This window comes from Gasterosteus aculeatus, chromosome 1, assembly GCF_964276395.1.
Source record: "Gasterosteus aculeatus chromosome 1, fGasAcu3.hap1.1, whole genome shotgun sequence".
NCBI lineage: Eukaryota > Metazoa > Chordata > Actinopteri > Perciformes > Gasterosteidae > Gasterosteus > Gasterosteus aculeatus.
Genome location: NC_135688.1, coordinates 29715355 through 29728136, shown reverse-complemented (window position 1 = coordinate 29728136; position 12782 = coordinate 29715355). Strand labels below are relative to the sequence as shown.

The following is a 12782-nucleotide window of genomic DNA, read 5'->3' as shown; positions in this document are numbered from 1 at the left end:
TGCTTTTGATGCCGTTTGCATTGGAGAAGAAGGGAAACGTGCACGTTTTAAAGGAGGCGTCGTATGTGTGACATCATTTCGTTTGACGCATAGACACAGTAACACCAGAGAGTGTGTGTGTGTGTGTGTGTGTGTGTGGAGTTTGAATCCTGTCAGCTGGTTGGGCCTGCTCACTGAGGCTCGGCGGGGGCGATGCCTGCGATGATATCGAGGGGTTTCCGGGTCACCGGCAGCCGCTGGAGGTCCGCGTGGTCGCTGTGCCTGTCAGCTTGTGCTCTCATCACATCGCTCGGATGTACTGGTTCCAAAGCACGGACCGTGGCGTGAAATAATTCCCATTTAGTCGCAGTCAAGTGTGAAATGCGCACCGAGGTAATGAGGGATGATTGCAGACATTACTGGTGGCGCATTCGGGGCTTTACGCCCACGTGAAGTTTGTGTAATGTGGAAAAACTCCGAGAAGGTCTAACTGCTCGTGTCTCTCGTCCGGAGTTTATTAGAGGACGTGTTGCCAGATTTCACAATTACTTTACCGTTATAAACGGGAACCATGGCGACAATAACTTCCACAACAAATGAGTAACTTCTGTCAGCTGGCCAGCGCTCACATGGACGAGGGGGGGACTAAGCACGTTGTGAAACGACTAAAGCGTGAAAGAAGATGAGTTCCAGGTAGAAATGTAGAAATCAGTAACTGATTTTTGCATATTCCTGTCAAAGTGCAGCGTACAGCAAAAGCTGCGAAACACAACATTCATTTCCTCCTGTTTGTCCCGCTGAACTCAAATCGACTGTAGGCGGTGAAATAACCCGAGGCCGAATACATGGCTCTAAATAACAGCACAAACATGCCTTTTAAACCTTCAAACATCACATTATTCCACATGACGCGAGCGTCTTCTGCCAGAACACGGCTCCGACTGCCGCTTTCGCCGGTCGCTGTAATTATTTTTAACGCAGAATGTGAAATTGCTCTATGTTTGGCGCTCCGGCGCTCCTGGGACGTGCCTGCGCAGCATAAGTGGCCCGAAACCTTAACCCCTCACAGGGCCGACGCTTCCGCCACAACACAGACTGGAGGAATGCCAGCCTGGTCCCGTTGAGCAACAAACGATATCTACACTGAGACGATGCAGACCCCCCCCCCCCCCCTCGGTCATGAGTTTGTGGCGTCTGTCTGCATTTGGTCCCCCTGTGTGATGTGTTAATGCGGGCAACACAAGCCGGTTTCCCTCGCGCACACCAGAGCGGCCTGGATTCTTTTCTCTCGCCGTTTCCATGTGGATTCTAGATTGAACGAGTGCTAATGAGCTAAATTAGCAATCCGGCGTGTGACAATTGGCAAACGCCCTGCGCCCCCGCGTCGGCATCTCGAGCGCCACATTTACCTCTTTGACAAAAACCAATGCAGAATCGGACGTTAGAAATAACGACGTCTCGGTTTTGTTTCACCATCGGGTTGTAAACATCCCAACCCGGTGTTCTCCTCTGCTCCACTTTCCACGAGCACACGCAGGATGACGAGCTTTCAGCCGACAGCCGGCTGCCGGCGGGTTTCTCCTCCGAGGACCACGAGCCGAGTCTCACCCGTGTTCTCGGTCGCGATACGTCGGGAAGGGCCTCAAAACAACCGCTCCGTGTTACCCTCGCTGCCGCGCCAAGGCTTATCCCGTTAAAGTCTGCGATGGCCTCACATGGGAACCGAATTGGACGTGCAGAGTCAATGTCTTTGTTTATCCTGATGTGTGTGTCAGCGTGTGAGGATGCTCTGCTTTTGGTTTCCTTTGAGCTATTTTTATCCGCACAGAACTGCGAGCTCTCTGTTTTGCGTGGTGAGCAGACGACCCCGTCTCCTCCACGTGTGTGTGTCTGTGTGTGTGTGTGTGTGTGTTGGCTGATTTGCAGGCTTGGGAGGATTCCCCTGTTAAGCAGAAGAGAGCTATACGAGGCTTTTATTCCCTCAGCGAGAATGACGTGTCTGGAAACAGAAACTACCCCTGAAACCCCGATCGCCCGTCCCCTCGCCCGTCGTCTCACCCGTCGACTCACCTGTCGTCTCGCCCCTCGACTCACCCGTCGTCTCGCCCGTCGACTCACCCGTCTTCTCTCCTCTTTCAGGGAAAAGCTGGCCGCGGCTCGCCTGCAGAGGGAAGTCGCACGGAGCAGGAGCGAAGGAACAATGGTAAAGTAGCGCGGACGCTCACTTCACACACACACACACACACACACACGCGCGCGCGTGGTTATGCGTCGGGGGGCGACCCCGAGGAGGAGGTCAGCTGGTGGAACATTACGAGCGGTCGGGAGCCGCATCGCGCACATCGCTGATGTTGTGCTTTCACTTTGTGTAAGCAGGAGACAGAATGTGGAGACGTTTTTCATTGATCCGTGTCTCGGAGCGACGCGTGCACACCGTGCAGCGGGGAGGAGGTCAGACAGGGAACCGCGTGATGTACAGCAGAGGCCCCGCCCCCCTCGCCCCCCCCCGTGGCCCCGGCTGCCTCTCTTTGTGGCAGCAGGCCTACAGCAACAGCACACGAGGGCCGACGCGCTGCGAGATTCTCACGCCGTCTCCTGTTGATCCCTGAAGGAGGAGCGCTTGTTTTCTCTAGGAGGTCACATCACAGGGGTTAGACATTGAGTTTTTTGCTCAAGGGCTGCTGAGCAGGGTCGATTCCTCTCGCCCTGCAGGCGGAGCGTTGGCACTGACATGTGTTATGGGGCGGTGAAGGAGCAAATCTACCGCGCTAACGTTTCTCCACACGGACTTTTGAGGGAAAGGAAGTCAAGCGATGGCCCTCCGTTTCCCCTCCCCCCCCCCCCCCCCCTCCCTGACCTTTGTGTGACCCCCCACCAAGACTCTCCACACAGGGACGGTGCAGTGCATCCTGCCTGCGGGACCCTCCCGCGTCATGTGGGAGTTTTTACACACCTGTGAGGTTCCAAAAGGAAAAAGACTTTTTGCGCCGAAGGCCTCCGGCTCTCGTGTGTAGCGGCTGACGTGCGAATGATTTCTCCACATGGATGTGCGGGGTGCCGTCTGCGCGTGAGAGAGAGAGAGAGGGATGAGTTATCTGTGCCAGACAGGAGGAGGGTGACGGAGGGGGAGGGGGAGAAAAGGGAGGAGGGGGGATATCACAAAGCTCCATTTGAAATTGGGATTATCCCCGTCGGAGTCCCTCATGCTCTCTCTCTCTCTCCTTGGAGGCTTGGGCGAGCGGGCACGGCGTTCATCAATAGAGAGGAGAAAGAGGCTTCTGCATCAAGGAGATAATTGCCCCGCAGACCCCCAATGCCCGCTCCCCCCCCCCCCCTCGTCCTCGCCTGCCAAGGGACTAACCTAGAGAGAGACAGATTAGAAGAAGTGGCTGCACGCCGCGCCGCTATCTGATGGCCCTCTTTAGCAGCCTCGGTTCCGTGCCTCGGTCCTCCCTCTTCACATCCATTACCGTCCTCTGCGTAACGCGATCACAGAGGCAGAAAGCGGGGGACTGAAGAGCTGCCGGGACTCAGGAGGGACCCGGCGTGGTGCTCGTGGTGCAACGGAAACAGTGGACTTCCCTGTTGATTTCTGCTCGCCGCTGTAGGTCGGCCCCTGAATTCCTCACACCCTAAAAAACCAAGCGGCGCCGCCCGCCCGTTTGATGGCGAAGTGCAGGACGCCGGGCTTCCTGTTGGTGGGGGGGGGGGCAAAACCACACGGAGGTGTTGGCGCGCAGGCGGGTGAAGGCGGCGGTGACGGCGGCGCTGAGGGGGCCGCGCTACCGCTCCTGAAACCGCTGGATTATGACCACCGGAAGCGGCTGTCTAAACATGGGGAAAATCTCACCGTGACCGACTTTATTCTGCTTTGGGTTTCTGGGATTAAACAGATACGAGTCTCACACACTGGCGCGTTTGATGCAGCTGAGTGGAGCATCGACCATAAAGGGAAACCTTTCTTAATTGTGTAACTAGCTCATGTTTTCGCTTTCATGCGGAACTAAAGATTAGAATGGAGCGGCTGCACATTTGAATGTAAATTGGGAGTAAATAAGCCCCGGAGCCACGATGGCAATCAGAAGATCGCTTATGTGCTGCACGATTCAGACGATGACTCCGGTTGGAACGTTGCATCGAGGGAAACCTGCTCGTTTTAGAGACTGAACGTCTCGTTTGATAAATCATGAATTCCCAGTGATTCTAGTGAACGGAGAACTGGATCAGCAGATGTTCCTCCTGTGCAAAGGGAGCCCTTGTCCTCCTGGTTGGACGGGCCGAGAAGCCACACTGGGGGGGGGGGGGGACAATCCTTCAGGCTGATGCTGGTGGACCTCACCGTGGTTTAACTAGTCAGTGGTAGTTCAATCATATCAGGGTGAGTTTGACAGTGATTTATTAGTGTTTAAACCCAGAAAGCCCCTTCAGGAGCGTTTTGTGCTCCCAGCAGATAAAAGGTCTTGAGGGGCTCTCGGCTCTGAAAGACTCCGGTCCTCCTGGACTTCCAGCACAGAGGGACCTTCACAGAGTTCACCTGACAGCTGTTTAGGGGAAATGTGACAGCGTGGAGCTCTGGGGACCAGAGGGGGGGGAGGGGACCCAGGTGCCGTCCCTGCCGATTGGCCTTATCAGCCGTGGACAGCGGCGGTCGAGATGGTGTGTGTGTGTGTGTGTGACGGGTGACGGGCGCTGACAGCCAGGCCCAAATCGCATCTCCACACCGTCCCTTTCACCCACTCCGCCGAACGTGTGACTGAATGACTCTGAATGCGTGGGTTTGAGTGGGGTTGGGTGGGGTGGGATCGGGGGGGCCCTGGCAATGATAAATGGGCCTCTCCTCAGATTTAGCATATTCCCGGGGTGTGCGTGTGTTTTATTTGCCACAGCGCTCGCGGCTGTCTACGGGGGGACGAGGCTCACGCTGACGCAGTGGCTCTCCGTGATAATTGAATTGATGGGGCCCCCGGGGGACACAGGGTCCCGCTGAATAAAACACTGCTCAAAGGTTCCAGAGACGCAGTTATCACACGGAGACACACTGGAAATATACTTTGAGCGGCAGTGGATGTTTTTGCATCTTTCACTGTGTCTTTAACGGGTCGGACCCGACATCACTAATGTGTGACCATGTGACCGGATCCTCCTCGTGCTACACTTTCGTTTCAATTGCTGACGAACACACACACACACACACACACACGCGCGCGCGCACGCAAACACAAACAGCCGAGCGGCGTGTTTTATTCATGAATGGAGAACCGGTGTTGTGTGTCCGTTGTCCCCGATGTTTGCTTTAGCGGCGAGTCAGAGAGCCGCTCCCGGCCCTTTGATTAGGCAAAGAGCTCCACCAGAGGAGGAGGAGGTATGGAGGGGGGGGAGGGGGGGTTACTGTGTAATGAAGAGATTATTGAGCCCCCTGAACTGTACCCCAAACCCGGCAGGAACACTACACATCCGCAGATGGACAACAGACGGAACCGGAGCCCCGGCGATGGCCGCGCGTACTGTCCACATGCACTTACCCTGATAACTGCAGCTCCTGCTGCACCGGGAGACAGGCCTCTAATTAATTTACAGTCCTCTGTGGATCTCGGAGGGCATCTGGGGGGGGTTGGGGTCTTCTAGCAATTCAGCTGAATACTATTACAAGCTAATGGCGTCCAATTACAGAGGAGAGGTTTATTTTGGGCTGCGCTGCGAGTGACACAGAAGTGAGAGGGATGGAAGCCGTATGCTGCAACACAACGCGCTTTTACCGCTACACACCCCGTGCATCGGTCCGCAGCCGTGCACGACGTGATGGACTCTGTCATATCCAGAGAGATTTCTTCATCAACCAGGAAATGAACGCAGCCTCGCTGGTGACGGAGGTCAAACATAATCCTCAGGCGCCCGCTCGGGCTTTTTCAGTCAAACGTGTCTTGCAGAGCGGCGTGCAATCCCGCCCGGGACATTTTTTAGAGATTACTCGGCCCGTTCCATTTGATATTGCTTTTTTTTTGGTTGGAGGTGCTTTGTTAGAGCTTCTGCTGCTGCCAGTTTTCCTCCAGTAAAATGTCGCCCTCCGGAGGAGACGCGGGGCGCTGCGAGGATTATCTCCTCATTCTGTGGATTAACTAAAGTAAACATTCTCACAGAAAGTTGCCAAGCATGAGTTCATCGCATCCCATCTGGGTGTTGACTTTGGGAGTTTTTCCCAGGGCACGGCCGAAGGCCTGTTGCATTTCGAAAGGCTTAATAAAGAGTGTGCTTTCAATTAGCATGTTCTTCACCGCGGCAGGAAAAATCCATGTAGACGGTAAACATTTCGGCTGAGAAGAATTGCAATCCATTGCTCGGGTTTTCTGGCCACATAAAGACGTGGTAATGTTTGATTTAATGGCCTGAGGTAAATTGCTAAGATGATATATTGAACAAATAAAGCAATAGAGCATAAATCCTGCGATGTTACTGCGCTTTATGCCGAGTGGGCAACAGGAATCAGCACTAAAGCTGCGGTGCTTTTGTGAGGATCCAGCGCACAGAACAATACTGAACACATTAGTTCACGTGGAGCCCCACAGAAAAAGGGCGTTTGTGGTTGTTTGCATGAAGGAGAAAAGGCTTTTTCCACCCATGCGGCCCGAGGGAGCGATCCCCGCCTTCTACCACAGGAGTAAATATTAGCAACATGCTCCCACAACGCAGTCTTTTTTTTTTCCATAAAGAGAGAATGTGAAGAAGAGCCAGATATATAGGTGGCGGTCTTGGCAGGGAGGGGTACTACTTTACGATGCCTCTGCAGGCCTGGATTTACAGCAGCCATTACTCCTGACAGGGAGAGCCTCCCCGCTGCGTAAAGAGCAGCGCAGCCGTGGATTTACAGCCGCGGGGGGAGACCACAACTGCTTTTAATGCTGACTCGGGTTTAATATTCTCTCTCCTGGACCTTTTGCCACCGACTTCAGCCAAGTAGCGGTGTATTGTAATGAAATATGATTGTTTATAGAAAAGCTTGCGATGGAAAGTCTTTTCCAGTTGTCCCGCTTTTATTAATTTATTTTTTAAGTCGGATGCATTTGACGGCGTCCGGTTTCGGATCGTGGCAGCACACCTTTAGTGATCCAAAGAGACAAACACCGTGGGGGGGGGGGTGTTTGGTCTGAGTACCACTAGATGTCCCCATTATGCTTCCGCGTGGATCCCTGCAGCTCGGGAGCTCTGTTGGTGCTTAAGATGAGAGCCAGATGATCATTCCCTCCATGACACTACAGAGCATCTAATGAGCTGGAAAATGACGCCGAAGGATCCTTATATCAGATCACAATGGACTCTCTGCAGTTCTGCAGCCCAAGATTCTGAAAATAATAATCCCAGTGACTCACATTTACTCCAGTTCTCAATAGTTCTAATTGAACGCGGGAGCGCAGAGGAAGATGGAGGTTTGAAATGTGGTTTGACATTTAGTGTGAACTTTCTGTCACGGCAGCAGAGAGAGGAGGTCAGAACATTTCAGAACAAACCGCGGAAGTGTAACGCCGCTGTGGCTGCTTGAATGCCATCACGCCCTCGTGCTTTCATTCCCTCTCACCCCTGAAGCTCCACGTGGAACCCGGCCACCTGTGTCACATGTCAGACAATGAAGTCGAAAACCTCCTGCGACGATAACATCCGTGGAGCGTCCAGGGAACCAGGCGCCGATGCCCCCCCCCGGATCAGAAACTAAGTGTGACTTAAGGATGTGTGTGTGTGTGTGTGTGTTTTCCACAGCGAGAAAAGCTGATCCACGAGCTAGAGGAAGAGCGACGGCTGCGACTGGAGAGCGAGAAGCGCCTCCGGGAGGTGACGGAGGAGTCGGAGCTGGGACGGGCGCAGATGGTGTCACTGCAGCAGCAGTTCTCCAGGTAACGGAACGGGTCAGCAGTGGTATCCGGCAGAGTAAATTAACCACAAAGATCCAAACTAAAAGTCCCAACATCCATCTCTTCCCAATAGTAGTCTCGGCCTTTTGGCCGCAGTTAACCTCCAATCACCGCTTTGTCTTATTAACCTTAAATCAATACGGCGTTCCTGCCTTTACCACTTCCTTCGCTCCTTGGTTATATCGTCCGAGTACCACGGCGGCATTTCTCTGCTCCCTTCGCCTTGCCGTCGGGCAAATGGAGGGTCGATGCTTGGAAACGAAGTGCTCAAACGACGCTCCCGTTTCCGTAACCTCCAACGCCGGAGCTGCCGCTCCATCTCGCCGCCGCCCCCCAGGTGTGACGGAGAGGGCCGGCCAATCACCAGCTGATGACTTAATAGGGCGACAGGCCTTCAAGCGCTTTTTCTTTACCAACAAAGAAGAAGAGGAAACGAGTCCAGAGAGTTCACGTTAGCTGTTTATCTCCTCCTCCTTATAAATCCTGTAGCTTGTAATGGTCCCAGCGTCCCCGAGTGCCGATAAGAGCCACTCTGAAGATTTATCCCACGTTTAAAATGCTCGGTTGGCGCCTCTGAATTAAACTCGGTGGTGTTTCTCTCTTATTTTACGGCTCACAGCTCTTACCCCAGGGGCGAATGGTTTCTTCAGTGCATCTCACCATCATCTCTTCAGCCGGCGTGTCACTGGAGGTCCATGCAGGACGCAGCCTTTGTGGAGTCACGGTTTACAGGTTATATTTTGCAGTCGGTGTCTGATGACCCTTCGTTTTCTGCACTGTGCAGCGCGGTAGTGTCTCTGTGTGGGACTCATTGTGGTCCCCCCCCCCACTTCCCTCGCCAGGAAAGTGGTGATAATGTTTGTGGAGGACATTCCCTCCTCGGGTAAACCTCTTTAAAATGTACCGTAGTGGTGAATTGGTGGACAGGAGAGCAGCAATACGGGAGTCCATGTCTCGCAGGGGGAGAATTCGCCTCACTTACGTTAGGGTGGGAAGTGTATAACGCTTATCCCTGATTGGCTCCTGCACCGGTCCCCATGGAGACGGATGAATTCGTGGCCCCGGATGGATTGGCGGCTGCTGCTGGCTCTGCATGATGGACCAAGATTCCATTATGTCGTCAATTGGATGCCGCCCCGTCCTCACCGAGGAGGGGCGCCATCCAATTGTTGTAATTTCCGCAGGCCGCCTCGTCAGTGTCTCCGTCTAACTCGCCCACGTGGAGGCCGATGATCGGGGGGCTCCCTGCCGGGCCGGCGGGTGGGACGTCAGCGAGGTGACTTTAATTAGGGAGTTACAAGCAACAAGAAAAGGAAAAGATGACTGGCTCTTCGCGTGGACCTTCGCCCCACATGCATCTCAGTCATTGGCTTATGGACATGCATCTGCACACCCACGTTGACCCATGTGACAGCATTGGTGTCTGTACTGCTTGTGCTCATGGAGACCTTCAACAATTATCCCCTGATTGATTTGAGCTGTTGGTTGTTGCACATCGGGAATAAAAAAAAAAAACGTTGTTAGAAAACATGTTAAGTTAAATAGACTGAAATCTGTTTTGCCCCCAGGCAACAATTGATTGCCTACTTTTAATTAATTGGGGGTTGTGCTCTGAATCGCGAGGATGGAAGTGAAATCAGCTGGCAACCGGCGAAGCGTCTTGAAGGATGAAAGCAGGCGAGTGGTTGGAGCAAAGTAATCAAAAACCATGCAAATGAGCATAGAGTCCAGTCCGATTTGACTAAATGCATTTCTTTTTTTTGTTTGTTTTGTTAGCGCTTGCTTCAGGAGAGCGAGGCGGTGTTTCCGTGGCGATATGAGACAAAAGGCAACGAGCTGCTCGGAGTCGCTCTTTGCGTCACACGCGCGAACAAACGGGCGTATCGACAACAAAAAGGAAAAGATCAGACAGTCTCTCCTGGAGCCAGACAACCTCCGGGGGAATCTGCTTCCTCCAGCCTGCGTGTGCGTGCGTGTGCGTGCGTGTGTGTGTGTGCGTCTGCCTTGAATGCAACGCAGGGACAAAACAACTGGCTTTTCTTTTTCCGACAGTCATCCGCTTAAGAGCTCAATTTGCTTGTGTTTTCACGGCTGAGATCAGAACGGCTGCATTCCTCAAGTGACCGTTCGGGCTGCAGACACAGAGGTGCACACACACACACACACACACACACACGCACACACACGCCCTCCCCCAATCGGTGTGGGTCACATGCGCGGCCCCTCCTGACTTGGGTCAACCCCCCTCTGCTTCACCACCATCATTAAACTCCCGTTGGATTGGTGGGAGACTCCAGCCCACAGCCCCCCCCCCCACCCCCCTCGGCCCACCCTGGACGTCCCTCTAACTCCATATGGGCAAGACATTTGGGAGCCGGGAGACGGGAAGAAGGGGACCGGAGGAGGGAGAGGGTGGGGGGAGCAGCCCGAGAGACGCTGTCTGAAGTCTCCCGTTTGACAAAAGGACAACAGGAAACAAGAAGCGTAAATATAGTGCGCCGGGGTCCGTTTGGACGTGCGTCCGGCGGCGCATCCCCCCCCCCCTGCCCTTCCTGTGTCGCTACCCTCGGACAGGATGACCGGATGGGAGCCGGCGGGCCCACGGGGGCCGCTGGGGGCCCTGCGTGGCCCCAGGATGAGGGAAGCAGTTGGCAGGTAATGAGCAGAAGAGCCACTTTGTATTATTGTGTCTTTTTAACAGAACTCGGGGACAGTTTGGGAGGCGGCTCGGCTTGGGATGGCTTGCAAATAACTTCCCCTCGACTTTATTTCCGACCCGGTCCGCTTGAGCCTGGACGTGAGGGGCCGTCTCCGCGGCGGGATTGCGAGGAGACTCGTGGCTGGACTGACATCAACCGCACGCAGCGACCGCCGGGCAGATTTACGGCCCGGCAGCGTTTTGCTTCTGCACATCGCTCAGTGTGGGATGTAAACAGGCTGAGGTCCCTGCACGGCCCACAGAGTAAAGTTACATAGCTCAGTGTGTGTGTGTGTGTGTGTGTGTGTGTTGTATGCGTTCATGTGTTACTCTCATTACCCCCAATCCCGCCCCACTACTCTGGACTGCACAGCTGGACCGGCGTACATGCTCATGGAGGGAGCGGAGTGATTGCCCTGTGTTTGCAGATCAATGGCCTCTCTTCCAATCACCCCGTCGTCCCGCCGCGCCCGGGCCAAAGGCTTTGATTCGGCACACTGGAAACGGACCCCCTGGGTGCTTTTGGCGGCTGGAGGATTTAGCCGGATGAATCGGGCCCCTGTTCAGGACGACACATCTGGGGTCATTAACAAGATGGAGGGGGGTCAGCCGTTTGAAGTCACTTCCTTTCTCCCGCCCAATGGGAACAGGAGCTGTTAAATAGATAATGGGTGTCTGGACTATTTTGGGAGCACCTCATATTTAAAAGGATTTATTGGTTCATTTCAGCCCCTCTATTTAACTTCTAAATTTGAGCAGGGAATTAAGTGTGATTGAACTTAATTTGGGTCGCTCCATCGCCTGCACCACATTGCCAGCCCACACGAGTATTGGTACCAACTCTTAAAAAAAAAAAGAAGTTATAAAAAGTGAGGGAAGAAAGTCTGTTCCATTACTAAGCACCCTGCTGGGTTGTGGGTCGAAGTGCATCCTATTACTTGCTTGTAACTATGTCAGACAATCACAAACACTCTCACACACACACACACACACACGCTGCACTTGGCTAACTTCCACCTTGGATTAAACATGCTGGTTATGATGTTTACAGGCGAGCTGAAGGAGGTCAGATTACAAGCTCGTGTGGAAGTAGGGCAGCCGTCCACACATCGCCTGCTCCCTCCAGGCTCAGAGAGCTGCTGCTCACAGATTGGAGCCTAGAGCTAAAAAGGATGTAATCCAAACCGGCCCCATGGTCGCGGTATGGATGTGACACAAACGCACAAAGGCCGCTGTTGTGTCCCGTGTCTGAACGCGCGGATCACGTGAGCAACACGGAGGGCATTTTAATAGACTAATAGTCTCAAGGCCCCCCCCCTTGCTGGGACGTCGTCCTCGGTCTGTTGTCTCTCCGGCTCACATGTGGGACACACATGCCTGAAGGCCTGAAGGCCTGAAGGCCGGTGGGATACGGAGCCAATGGCTCCCTCACTGCTGACTGCTTAAAGAGGACTCTCTTTTAACTCACCCGCCTCGCTGACTAGTCGCTCAGGCAGAAATGCACATTTTAATGTAGAAGTTGAATTGAGCGAACAAATATCTGCCAAATGCTTTGGCCTCTTGATCTCCTTTTCTGTGGCATGTGTGTCTCGTTGAGGAGGTTAAAGGTCGCTGACCGGAGTCCGTGGTCACAAGGGCGAAACCCTTTGTAATGCTACCCCTCCGTATCGTGCACGACTTTTACAGATCTGAAGCGTCCTCGAGGGCCGTAAAGTGGAGCCACCCGCCACCAAAGGCATCTGGTTTAGTTCCCGCAGGGTTTGACCTCCCGTCCGCCGAGAGGATGCGAGTGGCTTATCGGGCCGCTTAAGCCGGGCCGGCAGAGGTTGGCGTGCACGAGTGATTAGGATGGAATATTCTTCAGCCAGATCGGACGGTTCTGCAGGTCAGATAAGGCGTTCGATGCAGCCCCCCCCGCCGATGGCCCCCATTCAGCCAGGTGATTGTTCCCTCTATCATCTCAGCAGCTTAAGGGTTTTCCAATTGTTCACTGGGTCCAATCTGATTGGAGTGTCTCGGCCAACGTGAGCCGCTGATAAAGTGAGAGTGAGCAGACGAGCTGCTTCATCTCGCGTCTTTCCTTCCCATGCTTCGACTCTCGTCCTTAAACCGTAATCATATTCAGACTTTTGACGCTTTGTGCGGCTATAGATTACGAGGGGCTTCGTGGTGTCGTCTTTATCTCGAGCATCAGGTTTTCCTTT

At 53.8% G+C, this 12782-nt stretch overlaps 1 protein-coding gene across 11 annotated transcripts in view; it reads left to right on the top strand.

The window, feature by feature from the left end:
• The window catches only part of LOC120819826 (nck-associated protein 5-like), an 81358-nt gene that overhangs the window by 41037 nt on the left and 27539 nt on the right, over window positions 1–12782 (top strand). For 9 of the 11 annotated variants that reach the window (XM_078102385.1, XM_078102381.1, XM_040177558.2 and 6 more), the window contains 2 exons: window positions 2119–2182; window positions 7729–7862. In XM_078102385.1, the coding sequence (XP_077958511.1) occupies window positions 2119–2182; window positions 7729–7862 (198 nt within the window). Of the gene's footprint in view, window positions 1–2118; window positions 2183–7728; window positions 7863–9569; window positions 10536–12782 lie in introns of those variants that run through there. The other 2 variants (XM_078102384.1, XM_078102383.1) reach the window with 1 other exon arrangement.